The sequence below is a fragment of the Erpetoichthys calabaricus genome, chromosome 5 (assembly GCF_900747795.2).
Source record: "Erpetoichthys calabaricus chromosome 5, fErpCal1.3, whole genome shotgun sequence".
In the NCBI taxonomy this organism is placed as follows: domain Eukaryota; kingdom Metazoa; phylum Chordata; class Cladistia; order Polypteriformes; family Polypteridae; genus Erpetoichthys; species Erpetoichthys calabaricus.
The window spans coordinates 99,513,039-99,529,578 of NC_041398.2; the positions used below are offsets into that span (position 1 = coordinate 99,513,039).

A 16,540-nucleotide genomic window follows, 5' to 3' on the forward strand; every position below is an offset into this window, starting at 1 on the left:
ACTCGGAGTATTTATATCACTGTATCTGAGTGGGGAATCACAGCAGCAGCTGATCGGAAAGAGAATTATCGGTATACAGCATGAAGCAGACGCTGACTCAGCCACGGCAATACACTTTAGAGACTTCCCATTACGGACTTCGCGGTTTAGAAAAAGTTTCATCCCAAGAACTCTAAACGCACTCAATCAGTCCATCAAGTGCTCCTTGTAGAACTGTTTACTTATAAGTACAATTACCTCACTGTAAACTTGCACTACAGTTATAATATTGCACAACCTGTGCCACTTTATAAAGCGCGTATTTACATATGATGATGGTATTCATTTTTAAGATGAAATGCAGCAAATATGTTGATTATATTATACAGATAAAACTTTAACTTCATTTAAATAATCTGTATTGTTAATAATTAAGCATGTGAGGACACGGTGCCGCAGCACTAGCTAGTTCATGGATTGTTCCTGCATTGCGTTGTATTCTTGCGCTGACGCGACACTGGAAAGATAGACGGATAGAATAATTAAACATGTACTACGAAGATATTTCAATGTTCCTTAAAAGTTCTGAAGAATCTGCGTTCTAAGCTTACAAATAGCTTCACGTCTATTACATAGCTGATTGTGTGGCGATTGAGTATTTGGAGAAAGAAAAGTAAGGACAGGAATTGGAGGTTGGTACGTTTGAAAGAGACAGTACTGCTGTGATAAATTATGTCATTGAAGGTCGCGCATGGCGCAGCAAGCCTCTTGCGTGAGATATGAACAAGCACTGCGCCACCGTGTTCCCATGTTTAATAACATGCTTTCATTCCTATCATCATGAAAAAGATATCATGTATACATCTCAGTATTTTAATTATTCAGAGAGCTGTAATATCACGAATGTAATGGATTATGTGTCCTGTCGGAGAAAGAGAAAGCCCGTTTAAGAAGCAGGTAGTGATTCACACACAGAGCACAAAGAAGATCAAATACAGAACAAAGCATTTAACGTCCTACTTTAGTTACAATGGGATTTGAGAAACTAGTAAATTAAATGATTTTAAGATGAAGTTTATGATGTTCTATTTTAATGGCAAAATAAACTACGTGATTAAAGTGGAAATTTCAAGATTAAAGTTGACATTTCGTGCTTTTTTCTCCACTGTGTGCCTATTTTTTTTGTCTGTACCCTAATAAGCTTTCGTATGACACTCAGACGGTGGGCTACGACTTGCCTTTTGATGGCAACTTTGATATGTGATTTCTTTTTTATTTTGGGCACTGTGCAACTTTGTGAACTTGAGCTTTCGAGTTTCTCTGACACTCTGTTACTCGATCAACTTCCTTTTGTTGATTATACCACTGTTTAAACCAACAAATAGTACGTTTTCCCTTTGCCTCCACTTGGTATTCGCTGAAATTCTTTTATTTTCCCCCGTGCTTTTCCCATTGTCTTTTCTCAGAAGGCTATATCGATTTGCATATTCAAAGAGGCGTAATTCTGGGAGGAGTTGGGGCGGGATAGAAGGCGTGTGAACGTGTGTTACTTTTCACGCTGATTGTGATTTATGTAGTGGAAGAACGTGAAAGTTTGCGTACGTACAGATTCCTGCATCTGGATTTTTCTGTGCGTACGCACATTCCCGCTTTTGTGCTTACGCCATGTTATAGTGTGAGTTCTACGCACGACGCTATACATGAGGCCCCTGGGCCTCATCATATACAGTACCACCCATTATTTTTTTTCTCCCCTATCAGCTACAGCATTCAAACTGTGTACAGGAAATAATTGACTAACAACCACTCAAAAAATGACGCACCTTCGTAAATGAAAAATACAGAGAAAAATAAAACTTTAATTTTATACTACATGTTTCTCAATATTAGCTGATTCAGTTAATGTTAATTTAAAGGACCTGTCATGTCATGAAACAGATTCTTTTACAACCACACAATATCCAATGATATAAAAACAACAAATATTGATGCAAATATTTAAACATTTTTACTGCGTGTGTGCACGTTGCCTTTATCAAATGTGATTTACAAGATAATAATGATATTACAGTTATTTTGCTAGATATATTTACAGTTGAAGCACAAGTAGGTTAAGACATACTCATGGTCACACAGCTTGTCAGACACAAACTGAACAGGCAAACTTGCTGTGTGAAGTTCAATGTCTTATGTTCCACAGTTCAAGAAAATTATATTTATCTTTTAAGAAAAACATAAAATCTCACTCTGACGAGAACAAATAAACATAACATAGCAGACAAAAACTAAGGAAAACATATAAAATCTCAGTCTGAAGAGAACAAATAAACATAACATAGCAGACAAAAACTCAGACCAATTAGAGAGCCAAACAAAAAGCCTAAATGTTGTATACACAGACTTTAAACTTACTACTTTCAGTAATGAATAATAAAAGAGAGAAATATAGCCTGTACTATTGCAGTGGTGATTTTGCACGGGGACAGTGGCGGCTGACACAGAAAAAGTTCAGCTGATGTCACCAGAAGGTGCACTGCTCACAGTTTTCAGTGATGTGCTGTACATGGCTGACAGATGGAGATTTCCATTTAGCTCACACTGCAAGGCACTTGCCTCTGAGTTTTAGGTTGTGGGTTTACGACTCAATACACAGACAGTTCTCCTCAAAGCAAATCTTTGAACTGAAAAAGAAAACAAAATGTCAAAAACGTTAAGATTTGTACTGTGGAAAGATGGAGTGAAGTTTTGCCGCAATGCAAAACTTTATGCCAAATTTGTCAGGCTTGGCTGAGATGTACTGAACATTGCAAGTAGATTATTGCAACTCTAAAACAAGTCTAGCAAGCTCTGGATATTTACAGTACAGATCTCGAATGCATAATCTTCCTATGAACTTGAAACAAAAGATTCCACGTTTGCTGATGTACAGGCCCTTCACCACAGGCCAGAGAGAAAATGGACAATAAGTAGAAGTCCAAGGCACTGAAAAGTCTTCAATTCATTTTTGTGTACCATTCATCATTAAGTACAGGGTCAGAATGCTTTAGTCTTGTGTCAAAATTCTTCTTGTAAGCACAAACAAAAACTAAAATTGTGCCATTCCTGCAGTTTACAGAAGCAATCTAAATGTTACCAATAACTGCATAGCTCTGGATAAAAGAAACAACAACTTTGTATTATTTGTACAAGATTACTGATGTCGGACAACAGGTAAGGACATGTAACAGATACAGTATATACTTTAACCAATACAAAACATAACATTTATTGTACTGTATACAGTAAATAAGTATAGAAATTGATACCATGCAATTTACAGTGCAAACAATAAATTAAGAATAGAATGCAATAACCTTTTTATGAAACTGCAACAAAAGTATTTTATCATTAGCGACTTAATTACTGACAAATATTCTGTATTAGCTTAATAAAAAACACAGTACAGTAATCCCTCGCTATATCGCGCTTCGCCTTTCGCGGCTTCACACCATCGCGGATTTTATATGTAAGCATATTTAAATATATATCGCGGATTTTTTGATGGTTCGCGGATTTCTGCGGACAATGGGTCTTTTAATTTCTGGTACATGCTTCCTCAGTTGGTTTGCCCAGTTGATTTCATACAAGGGACGCTATTGGCAGATGGCTGAGAAGCTACCCAACTTACTTTTCTCTCACTCTTGCGCTGACTTTCTCTGATCCTGACGTAGGGGGATTGAGCAGGGGGGCTGTTCGCACACCTAGACTATACGGACGCTCGTCTAAAAATGCTGAAAGATTATCTTTACGTTGCTACCTTCTGTGCAGCTGCTTCCTGAAGCGACATGCTGCACGGTGCTTCGCATACTTAAAAGCTCGAAGGGCACGTATTGATTTTTGATTGAAAAACAAACTCTGTCTCTCTCTCTCTCTTTCTCTGCTCCTGACGGAGGGGGTGTGAGCTACCGCCTTCAACAGCTTTGTGCCGCGGTGCTTCGCATACTTAAAAGCCAAACAGCCCTATTGATTTGTTTGCTTTTCTCTATCTCTCTGATATAATCTGCTCCTGACGCGCACTCCTTTGAAGAGGAAGATATGTTTGCATTCTTTTAATTGTGAGACGGAACTGTCATCTCTGTCTTGTCATGGAGCACAGTTTAAACTTTTGAAAAAGAGACAAATGTTTGTTTGCAGTGTTTGAATAACGTTCCTGTCTCTCTACAACCTCCTGTGTTTCTGCGCAAATCTGTGACCCAAGCATGACAATATAAAAATAACCATATAAACATATGGTTTCTACTTCGCGGATTTTCTTATTTCGCGGGTGGCTCTGGAACGCAACCCCCGCGATGGAGGAGGGATTACTGTATAGGTTAAAATGTTAAAATACCTTGTTTCAAAAGCCAATAAAGGGTTTTAAAAATATTTAAGCTTCTACTCGACATGATAAATTTAATTCTCCTTTAATTTATTTTTAATATTGATAATCAATTAAGTAGTAAAACCACAGGGGATTAACTTAAAAAAAAAAAAAAGCTAAATATAACACAAACATAATTATGAGGTTACCTTTATCCGAGCAACGAGACAAACATTACAACTCCCATGAACTGCGTAAAGAGAATCACTGGAGTGAAGAAAGACCAGACAGGCCACAATGCTATATTAAAACTAGAAAAGAAAAGGGGAAAAAAAAAAAAGATATTTTCAATTAGTTTAATATTTGTTATCATCAAATACAACAACATTTCAGTCTACTGAATCTCTTTCAACCTAAATCTACTCACGGTTTACATGAATTTTACACTAATGTTCTTTTTTCCTTTATATGAGTACTTTATACTTTTATTTCTTCAATTAAGGTTAAATGCAGCTGTACATTGCTAATATATTACTTTTTTAATTAAACCACAAATATCATATTGTCACTTTATTTTGTCCCCAAGTACATCTCACCTTTGCTGTTGTTCTCAAAGTCAGTCTATTCATAAAAATGATGCTTCAACAAGGATGAAAGCATGTAAAAAGTGCAAGCAGCAAGAATAGTTAATGCACATGAAGGGTGGATGTGTAGTAGCAACATAGATGGGGCTTGCGATAATAATTATGTTTGTAATCAGTGTCTGAAGCCAAAACAAAGATCTCAAAATGAAATGGTTGAGTGATATGAGTTTAAAATTCTAACACAGTATTTCATTTTTGATTTGATTTTTAATTTTATTACATTTTTGTGAGTATGACATTAATGACAATATGAAAAACAACTATACATTTTAGCCAACAGTATGATGCCATATTATGCACAAATTAACTAAATAGGTTTAAACACATATTCAACAATATCAACAAACAAAAAAATTAAACTTAGTCTTCAATGTAAAAGTAAAACAGAAGAACTAACTACAAAACTATTTAGTGTAGAAGTAAACAGCAAGCCCCTACAAAAATAGGTTACCCTTAATATGCTCTGGATAAATGTAAACATTTAAATAATTTAAGACAGAATGGGTCTTGCTAGAATTATTATTTCTAAAAATAAACAAAGTATTTACAAAGTTATAAAAATTACTGTAAAAACAGTTTACGAACAAAGTGATCTCCTTGGTCATGGAATTCTATTTTATCTACAAACCAAACCTGGAGTCTTCTTTGGTCTGCAATAAGAGTAGCTAAATTACAAATTCTCATAACTAGTAAGCAAACTTCATAATCCCCAAAAATTGTGAAATTACTCATACTGGAAGAATGCATTGCTGTCTGATTTGCTTCATCTGCTTGAGCAAACATTTTATCCATCCATTTTCCAACCCGCTGAATCCGAACACAGGGTCACGGGGGTCTGCTGGAGCCAATCCCAGCCAACACAGGGCACAAGGTAGGAACCAATCCCAGGCAGGGTGCCAACCCACCGCAGGGTACACACAAACACGCCCACACACTAAGCACACACTAGGGCCAAACCGGAGCGCCCGGAGGAAACCCACGCAGACACGGGGAGAACATGCAAACTCCACGCAGGGAGGACCCGGGAAGCGAACCCGGGTCCCCAGGTCTCCCAACTGCGAGGCAGCAGCGCTACCCACTGCGCCACCATGCCGCCCACTAGTATTAATATGGCCTTTCTATATTGCTAGAGAAGTACTAATGCTTCACAGAGTTTAAACAAAAATAGACAAAAGAGCTAAGTTATTTACCCCAAGTGTTCAGAGTAGCAGGAATATAGTCAGTGAGGCTACAGAGTAGCTTGTACTTTGAATGTCCGTCTTTCAAAACTTGGTAAGATAATCTACATCTACCATAACAAACTACATTTGTCAAGCAAAAGTAATAGCTAGTTAAAGATGTAAAATTTTTTTGTCAACTTTGACAAAAACAACAAGGGCAAATGCACATTATTTATGTAGTCTACTGAAGCCACAGAGCTGTTTTTTGTAATTTGAAGAAGGCATGCAAAGGTAAATTCACATATAGTTTAAGCATTTATGTTAATTATCTGTGGCGTAACTACTTTTGAAATGGAAGCATAGGATAATTATTATCATATAATGAAAAGACAAAGCACTTAACAATTGCTGGCTATGGTAAAAATAAATCAGATTCTCATTAAGCTTAAAGAACAATCTTGACACTGGCACTGTATACAGTATGTACACAATGTTTATATTTATGCTCCAAGAACAAATAAGATTTATTTACTATATGAAAGAATGAGTTCTTCTCAACTGCACTTACTAATTTGTGGATCAAGCCGTTTGTGTGTACACCGAAACCTGCGTGCTTTGACGAATTCCATTACTCAAAATGCCAGCGCCTGATCAGCTCCAGTTCTGCAAATGCCAATTACGATTTGATCTGCCAAGTGATATATCAGTCAGACTCTAATTAATAGCCATGCACTGTAATAAGGCACTAAAATACCTCACGTAATAAAGGAACACTCAGGCAAATGAGTGACAAAAAAGATAAACCTTGCCATATTTTGCAACACTTTTGACTTCAAAGCAAAGGAGAATGGGGAACCAAATGAACAAAATCAAAATTTTCTGTTGGCTAAGCTGGATGGAGGTCATTGTGAAAGATTTACAAAAAAGCCACATAAATCAACACTTGTGTATACCCCAACTAGCAGTATATGCAAGTTTTGCCAATGCTGCTACCACAAGCACTTAGTTTCAATGGCCATCATTTATTGGTGCTTCCGGATTTAAAAGAAGCACAAAATATAAGTGGAGCAGTGCAACATGGACAAGTGGTACCACAGCCATTTCACATTATTTATGTGATTGAATTATGTTTGCTTTAAACCTTCTCTGCAATGTGAAACTGTAAAGCATGACCATATTTCTTTCTAAGCCACGTACTTAAATCTGTTACTAAATTACGTGGCATCCCTTTCAGTTTTAGTCTAAGCGATAACAGTCAGAAATAGTATAGCATGCCCCAAAATTTAAAACAAACTGATTATGAACTCTACATACTAGAGTACTTAATTGCACACAGTTAACAAATGAGAAATCCCATATATATAAGCCTAAACTGGGCTTCATTTCTTGTTTCATGTTTTTTCTGTGTATATACAGTGCCCTCTCAATTATTGGCACCCCTTGTAAAAATTATTAAGAAGGGTTAGAAAAAAAAAAAGTTTGCTGAAGAACCATCATCTTGAACTGAAAAAATGAGAAACATCTGACTTTTAATTGAAGTTCATTCAAAGAAAACAAAGCCTTTATCAAGAAATAAATATTTTTAACAAAAACACGTGCCACAATTGTTTGCCAATATAACAGCACAGGGTCTTCTCTTGTAACCTTTTATAAGGTTGGAGAATACAAAGCATTGCATCTGAGACCATTCTTCTTTACATAACCTTTCCAGCTCATCCAGAGTACTAGGCCCCTCTCCTATGTACTTGCCTCTTCAGTTCACTCCACAGGTTTTCAATAAGGTTCAGGTCAGGGAACTGAGATGGCCATGGCAGAACTTTGATTTTGTGGTCAGATAACCATTACAGGGTTGGTTTGAACATGTGTTTCGGATCACTATCCTGCTGGAAGATCCAGTAACGACCCAGTTTTAGTTTCCTGGCAGAGGCAGAGAGGTTTTGATTTAAAATCTCCTGATATTTCATGGAATCCATTGTGCCATGTACCCTAACAATATTTTCAGGGCCTTTGGAAGAAAAACAGCCCTACAATATCATAGAACCTCCACCATATTTAACAGCTGGGGCAAGGTTCTTTTCATTATAGCCATCCTTCTTTTTACACCGAACCCACTTTGCATGTTTAGTGCCAAAAAGTTCAATTTTTGTTTCATCAGACCATAGAACACGATTCCAATCAAAGCTGTAGTAACGTTTTACAAACTCGAGGAGCTTACATTTGTGGACAACTGACAGAAAAGGCTTCTTTCTGGCAAACCTTCCAAATAATCTGTTGGCATGGAGATGCCGTCTGATGGATGTTCTGGAGATTTGATAACCCCAGGATTTTACTTCTTCTTGCACTTCTCCAACAATAATCCTTGGTTCTGTGTCTCCTCACATTTGTATCCCAGTTAATCAGGAAGTCATTAATTTCAGCTGGAAAGTTCCTATACACTCCAATCAGCTTAACAATGTCCAATTTAAATGGGAAGCATGTTTTAGTTACATTGTTTCACATTCATTTCCAAGGGTGCCAACAATTGTGGAACATGTGTTTTTGTTAAAAAATATTTATTTCTTGATGAGGGCTTTGTTTTTTTTAAATAAACTTATTTCACTTAAAAATCAGATGTTTCTCATTTTTTCAGTGCAAGATGGCGGTTCTTCAGCAAACAGTGATTTTTTTCTAACCCTTCTTACTAATTTTTTATAAGGGGTGGGCACTGTAGTTTCCACTGAAAAAATAACACTACTATACCATTGTCATTTCCCGGGTACAAATAAACCATGCCATAAGCCACAGATAGTAATAGACCATGTGTTTTCCTCTGCTGCGAATACAGTTTTCACTTTTCAATACCTTCTGCTTAGAAACAGATATATTTTACAAGTCATTTGTCAAAATAACCATTAACTCACCTTATTGATGCTGCAATAAATGTAGCTGTGGTGACTGGGGCCAGAGCTGGATATTCTTTGTCATAATCTCGGATACCGCAAAACCAATCTAGGTAGGCAATGCAGTAAAAGGCCAAAACTAAGCTCACAGCCAGCAACAGACTGCCAATGTTAAACCACCACCTAAGAACGAACAAAAGTGATACATTTAAATTACAAACAACTCACATTTCCCCATTAAATTTTAGTAGCTTTCTATTCATTTAAAAGCTTCCTTTATTTACTATCCATCTATCCATTTTCCAACCCGCTGAATCCGAACACAGGGTCACGGGGGTCTGCCGGAGCCAATCCCAGCCAACACAGGGCACAAGGCAGGAACCAATCCCGGGCAGGATGCCAACCCACCGCAGGACACACACAAACACACCCATACACCAAGCACACACTGGGGCCAATTTAGAATCACCAATCCACCTAACCTGCATGTCTTTGGACTGTGGGAGGAAACCGGAGTGCCCGGAGGAAACCCACGCAGACACGGCGAGAACATGCAAACTCCACGCAGGGAGGACCCGGGAAGCGAACCCAGGTCCCCAGGTCTCCCAATGGCGAGGCAGCAGCGCTACCCACTGCGCCACCATGCCGCCCCTTTATTTACTAACAATAGGCATAAAGATCAAGAAAAAAGCTTTTTTGATTCTTGCACAATATAAGGCTTGAATTAATTATATAGTAACTCATCTTGCAGTCTCTTTTGAATAACAATGGTTTACAAACTTCTTGATTGTGAAAGTGCAACATAAACTGATAAAAAGCGCTGAGACATGCATTTCAACACTAACAAGCATTTGTCAGTGCTTTAATTCTGATTTAAATCCTTTCGGGCATACTTGAAAACAAAAAAAGCAATACATTACTTCTACATTAGTTATATAAATATAAATAAAATATACTTTATATAGTGCCCTTCTATGGTGAATACCACTTCAAGACATTTAGGCATAAAGCTATGTTACGATATTTTTTTTACAAATTGAGGATGAGGTGGGGTTATAAGTGGCTTGCTCAGTGACACACAGTTATAGGGATTCAGCTGGTAAGATTAGAACTTATACTGCAACTTCTTAATCATTAGTCCTTCTGCCTTTATTATTCCATAACAGCCAATGTGCATCCTTGGGCTGGTTACCTGTAATGTGGAATTAAAGATTCCTGGAGATTACTCTAGGCAGAACTATGGGTTTCCTTTGCAAAATGATATACCAGGAGGTATTTAAATTTAGCTTTGTGGCTCTTACTCCAGGAAACTTTTATTCATGAGGCTCCTGTATTAACATTTGACCAAAACTCATTTCACTTCTGCTTTTTAGCCCCTGAGTGAATAGGCACAATTTATACATGTGCATGTTATTGTACTTAATCAGCAACACACTCACTGTGAGAATTCATACATGATGTTGGAGGTTTAACAGTCAGTAGGAATAATTTACACCTGGAACTGTGGAGCTGCAAGGAACCACTGGATATAAAATGCTGAGTTTTTGCATTAAACCTATGATAACAAAATAAATTAGATTCTAACTGATTCTTTCAGACCGTCCATATTGAGATGCACCTTTGAGGAAAATAGGGAGGGAAAAAAATCATTATTGAATGACAAAGATGTATGACGTCTACAAGGCCACCACCATCTCCCATGTAAGAGTAAGATTAGATGTCTCTCTGCACAGCTGCACTTAGATCTCAATCCGGGTGGTGTGGTGGGTGCGACAACGTGCTGTAATCAGCACACGCTCCCAACCTCCTCCTGCTCTTCTTCACATGACAATACTTGTTTGGCATTGTTGTTTAGTTTCTAAGGCAACAGACTTTACACCACTAGATGGATGGTTTATTTCATTTATCCAGCCCACTGTTCAACACTACTTTAAAAGACACTTAAATCGCTCATTTTCCAACTGTGCAATATATACATATACAACTGTATTGCATCCAAATTTTTTTTCTAATTTATGTGCCATAAGCAAAATCATAATTCAAACTGAAAAGGCTACTGCTAATCCTGTGTATTGCACAAAATTCTGTTTTCATGAACATTATCATGAAGTTTGATAAATCCAGAGGATGACAAATAGGACAGTGCAAGAAAAATATGTTTCACTCTAACTGGCATGTACTCTTTTCTCTGGGTTTCAGCTGTATTTCGTTTGTTTGGAAAGAAAATGGCTTACCCTTCCAGATCATTTACATCAATTTCATTCCATGAACAGTCAATCCAGTTTACACTGTACTTGGCACATAATTAATTGATTAGTTACCTGTGACGTGTATATGGTACCACCAGTTTGGTGTATGGCTTAGATATTCCAATGACTTCCAGTCATCCAGGTTTGAGTTATACTTGTACCTTCCATCATGTGGTTTGAAATTAACTGATACACAAAATATGTAATACACAATTGTTTTTAGCTAAGCAAAACTTACAACATAAAAGCTCAAATTGTACATGACTAAACATGTAATGCACTAAAGCAATTTGGTGTTACTTTTTAACTCATCCAGATCACAGAATAGCAAAAATTTTTAAATATTGCTTTAACACATGTAACTGCTGCTACACACTAATCCTGCAATAGTTATTTTTCACAATCAGTTCCTAAAGTAGTTTTTCCTCAAAAACAAGGAAACATCTATTAGTAATCCTAAACTGCAACTTGCATGACCTCTACTGGCAGAAAACTAATTTATGATACATAGTAACATGGTATTTTATACTAATACAGTACTCAAGTTCACCATTCTGTTTGCAGCATAGGTGTGGTATTGAATTGTATCATTGAAATTGTCCCCAAGCAGATTTCTCTCTTCAAGATTAAAGAGGTTTAGTTCAATTAACCTTTCGGAAAACTTACCTCTTATTCCATTTATTGAATTGGTTGAGATTTTCTGTACAGGATTTAGAGTTGCTTCTTGATGCATGATGACCTCAAATCCATTCAGTACTTCAAATGGAATCTCACCAGAACATTCTACTGCTTGAGCAGAGTGTCCCTTCATTTATTTCAGATAGTTTTTATAGTGTAACCAAGCATCTCATTTTCTAACTGCATTTTCAAATTTATGCCTAGTTTCAAATGCTGAATTGTTTCTGCTGTTTCAGTATTTGCTATCCTTAGAGTTTTGGTTAAATCAGAAAACTTGACTAGTCTACTTGGTACTTAGGTAATTAAAATGATAATAATCTCATCCCAGGGTATTCTCCTCTTATCTGTAATCTGTCTCCAGACCATTAACCAGCCTGCAGTTCAATTTGGAAATGCAAAAACAGTATTGCTCTAGTAAAATAATCAAAGTGAATGCAGAGTTGTCAATATTGATGCAGACACATATACCAATAAAACCAACATGTAAATTTTATGTTCAGTGCTTGTCTGCAATGTTACAATACATCTATACTAATAAAAGGCAAAGCCCTCACTCACTCACTCATCCATCACTAATTCTCCAACTTCCCGTGTAGGTGGAAGGCTGAAATTTGGCAGGCTCATTCCTTACAGCTTACTTACAAAAGTTAGGCAGGTTTCATTTCAAAATTCTACGCGTAATGGTCATAACTGGAACCTCTTTTTTGTCCATATACTGAAATGGAGGAGGCAGAGTCGCGTATCGCATCATCACGCTTCCTACGTAATCACGTGAACTGAAAACAAGGAAGAGCCCCAAAGAGCGCTGAAGAAAACATTCATTACACAATTGAGAAGGCACAAAAGAGCGGCTCACGTGAACTGACTGAATGCAGCACGAGTGATCACTTCGATACGTTTTACACCGTGCTTTGTTTCCACAGTAAGTTTAAATTAAGTTTATAGAAACACTACCACTGCCGTTTGCAATACCATATTCGCGAGATACAAGTTTAATGAGAAGACACAAGGTATAAACGAGACTTTGGATGACTTTGTAATGGATTAAAAATTGCTGTAGCGAGAAACTTTTAAGTGCCGGGTCTTAGCTAACATTAAATAGAGCCGTGGACATCGCAACATCACACAAGACAGCGGCTCACGTGAACTGACTGAATGCAGCACGTCGGAAACAAAGCACCGTGTAAACCTAAAGTTTAAATTAAGTTCATAGACCTACAAAAGGTTGCCATTGATTTGAGGCAAGATTGCTTTTCTCCTGTACAACTATACGTTGCATTCTCAAGAGTGTGCTTGCACGGGTTGGTCATATTACAACCGGAGTGCTGAACTGACAACGTGGTATACAAACAGAACTATAGCAATCGTAATAAACGAACAAAAAAAACAGAGGTCAACCCGTGGATTAAATAAAAAGGCTGCTTCCGTTGGCGAAGCAACAAAAAAGGAAGACCTTATATGGTGTTCATTTATAAAACAGCGGAGAGGCTACGTGAAGGCAGCTTCACAAAAAAAACAGATCCTTAACAAATTGTTATTGGTATATTTTCCCTCAATTTAAAAAGGTTTTCTTTTCTTCTTAATAAAAATTTAAAAGCAGTACTTTGCCGGTGCAAAGCGCGGGGATTTGAGCGACTGACGCATACAGACATATTCATGAGTGCAGGTACTTCGGAAACAAAGCACCGTGTAAACCTAAAGTTTAAATTAAGTTCATAGACCTACAAAAGGTTGCCATTGATTTGAGGCAAGATTGCTTTTCTCCTGTACAACTATACGTTGCATTTTTAACAGTAAGCTTGCACGGCTTGGTCATATTACAACCGGAGTGCTGAACTGACAACGTGGTATACAAACAGAACTATAACAATCGTAAAAAAAGAAAAAAAAAGAAAAAAAAAAAAAACTGAAGAACCCGTGGATTAAATAAAAAGGCTCCTTCCATGGCGAAGCAAGGAAAAAGGAAGACCTTATATGGCGTCTATGTGTATATATATGTAGATATGTAGATGTATATATGTGTGTGTGTGTATGTATGTATGTGTGTATATATATATATATATATATATATATATATATATATATATGCGTATGTATGTATGTGTATATGTATATATGTATGTATGTGTGTATATGTATGTGTATATATGTTGATATGTGTGTGTGTATATATATATATATATATATATATATATATATATATATATATATATATATATATATATGTAGATGTGTATATGTAGATATGTATATATGTATATATGTTTATGTATATATATATATATGTTTACATAACCTCTTTAACACACTACTTCTCCGCTGTGAAGCGCGGGTATTTTGCTAGTAGATATTAAACTCTACACCAAAAATGCTTCACATTATGCAGCACCAAAAAATCATAGCATGGATACTATTCTGTCGCATTCTGTTAGAAAACAGATGATTCGGATACCGTCATTTGCAAAACAAACACACTCTTCGTGTCTATAAAAAAAAAACGCATTTACTTTTAATACAATCAGCCGAAGTTAGTATTTATATTAAGTAACCCTTGAGTGTTTCATTTCATTGATTAAAACACAAAGTGACAAATCATGACTTAGTCACTTAGTCAAAAGTGACTTATTGTGTCTGAAACAAACTCTTTGATTACAAATTCGTGAAAAATGCGTAGTGTAGTTTAAATAGTAAAATTCTTTATTTTTTAGAATTTTAAGTAAATTAGAATTTACTGTTTAGTTTCCCCATTACAAATAGAGTATGTGACCAAGAAAAAGAAAATAGCGACACGTCCACACACACACACACTGCTTTTACCAGAAATGAATCACATTGTCTATTAAATGGGCATAACCTGTATTGAATAGAGTGGCTTAACACTAGAATTGCCAGAGCCTATGAAAAAACTCGTAGATCCGTCCCACCTTAAATTGCTTCGCACCTCTCCATCAGTGTCTTTTGTCCTGTAAATGTGTCGACAAGCAGCAAACACCCTACTATCACATCCCTCAACGCCGCACAGTTTTCTCAGCTCAGGTCTGTTTACCTGCGTGTCAGTTGCTTGGAGTTGTATAGAGTGAGAAGTCAAGCAAAATGACACCTTTTATACACCTTCCTACAGCGTAAAGTCACAAGTAGACTGCAGAGCTTTCCCTTGTACATATTCAAAGTACAGCGATATCAAAAGTGTGACGTGCATTCTTGCTCTGATGTAGAACTGTCGTCATCATCTGAGTTCACCTCTGTTATAGCGCGTCTTTATGTGAAAACTGCAGTGTCATATGGGGGGTTGGGAGGCGGGATCGTGAACGTGACAGAGAATAAAACTGAATAAAAAAAAAAAAAAAAAAAAAAAACCTAACCATACATTTACACCAGCTGTTACAGACTGAAATCAAATATATGTTTTTATTCTAAAATAGTAAGAATAAGAGCCACTCACTTCTCAAACTTCTTAGGATCGAATCCTGTGAAGTTTTGATTGCAACAGTTGATACCGTTGTGCCACAGAAGCGGTCGTAGCAAATGTGTGTTAATGTCGCACCATAACGCGGGTTCTTTTTCTGCAGTTATATTCTTGAATAGAAGCGCACTTGTTCTGTTATATTTGTACCTTTTGTGAAAGTGTTTATTTGATATTTGGAATTCAGGCCTAACACATTATACACTTCATGTCTACATTTTGTCAATTATTTCTAAAACATGAAAAATGTTTACGTTTTAACGATGTGTTTACTGTACATAGATTGTTGTAGACACGGAACACACATGAAATGCACGTGTTCCAAATAACGATATAGTATTTATAAATGGTGTCATTTTACGTGACTTCTCACTCTTTACAACTCCAAGCAACTGACACACAGGTAAACAGACTTGAGCCGAGAAACTGTGCGGCGGTGGGGGATGCGATTCACAGGACAAGAGACGCTGATGGAGAGGTGCGAAGCGATTTAAGGTGGGACGGATCTACGAGTTTTTTCATAGGCTCTGGTAATTCTAGTGTTAAGCCACTCTATTCAATAAAAGTTATGCCCATTTAATAGACAATGTGATTCATTTCTGGTAAAAGCATTGTGTGTATGTGTGGACGTGTCGCTATTTTCTTTTTCTTTCATACCATCCGTATTGAAATTTAATGTATAATGACCACTAGATGTCAGTAATGGAGGTTTGTTTTACGGCAAGTATAAATGTTAGTTTTAAGGCAGTTTTCAGGGGTGGACTTAGTCATCCACATGGAAGCAAGTGTAATAAAGAATTGTTTATTGGCATAAGTAAAGTAAACAAAACACACTCCAGTTGGCAGTGGCAGAGGGCAACACGGGAAAATCTTGGGACTATAGTGTGCCTTTTTCAGATTTTTGGCATTGTTATGGACCAATATATGCACATAACTTTTCAGAATAGCCAAAGTGCCAGGCATTTCATGAAATGCATCTGCTATTGCTTGGCCTGTATGGAAGCCTCGAAACTACTTTGCATGAGGCATAACCCTTTGAAGAGCAAAAGTCTCATCTATCTACGGTGTAGTTAAGATGATAAACATTTGGAGCAGCAGTGTTTGTCCAGTGTCAGTGGTGACAATGACGACTGTTACATTATGCAATAA

At 36.9% G+C, this 16,540-nt stretch overlaps 1 protein-coding gene across 1 annotated transcript in view; it reads right to left on the reverse strand.

Moving 5' to 3' along the window:
• Nucleotides 1-1,818: 1,818 nt before the first annotated feature.
• tmem128 (transmembrane protein 128) overlaps nucleotides 1,819-16,540 on the reverse strand; it is a 31,278-nt gene continuing 16,556 nt past the window's right edge. The window contains exons 3-5 of the mRNA XM_028801823.2: nucleotides 9,023-9,184; nucleotides 4,528-4,629; nucleotides 1,819-2,660 (exon numbers count right to left, since the gene is read on the reverse strand). Of these exons, the coding sequence (XP_028657656.1) occupies nucleotides 4,530-4,629; nucleotides 9,023-9,184 (262 nt within the window). The 3' untranslated portion in view covers nucleotides 1,819-2,660; nucleotides 4,528-4,529. The remainder of the gene's footprint in view (nucleotides 2,661-4,527; nucleotides 4,630-9,022; nucleotides 9,185-16,540) is intronic.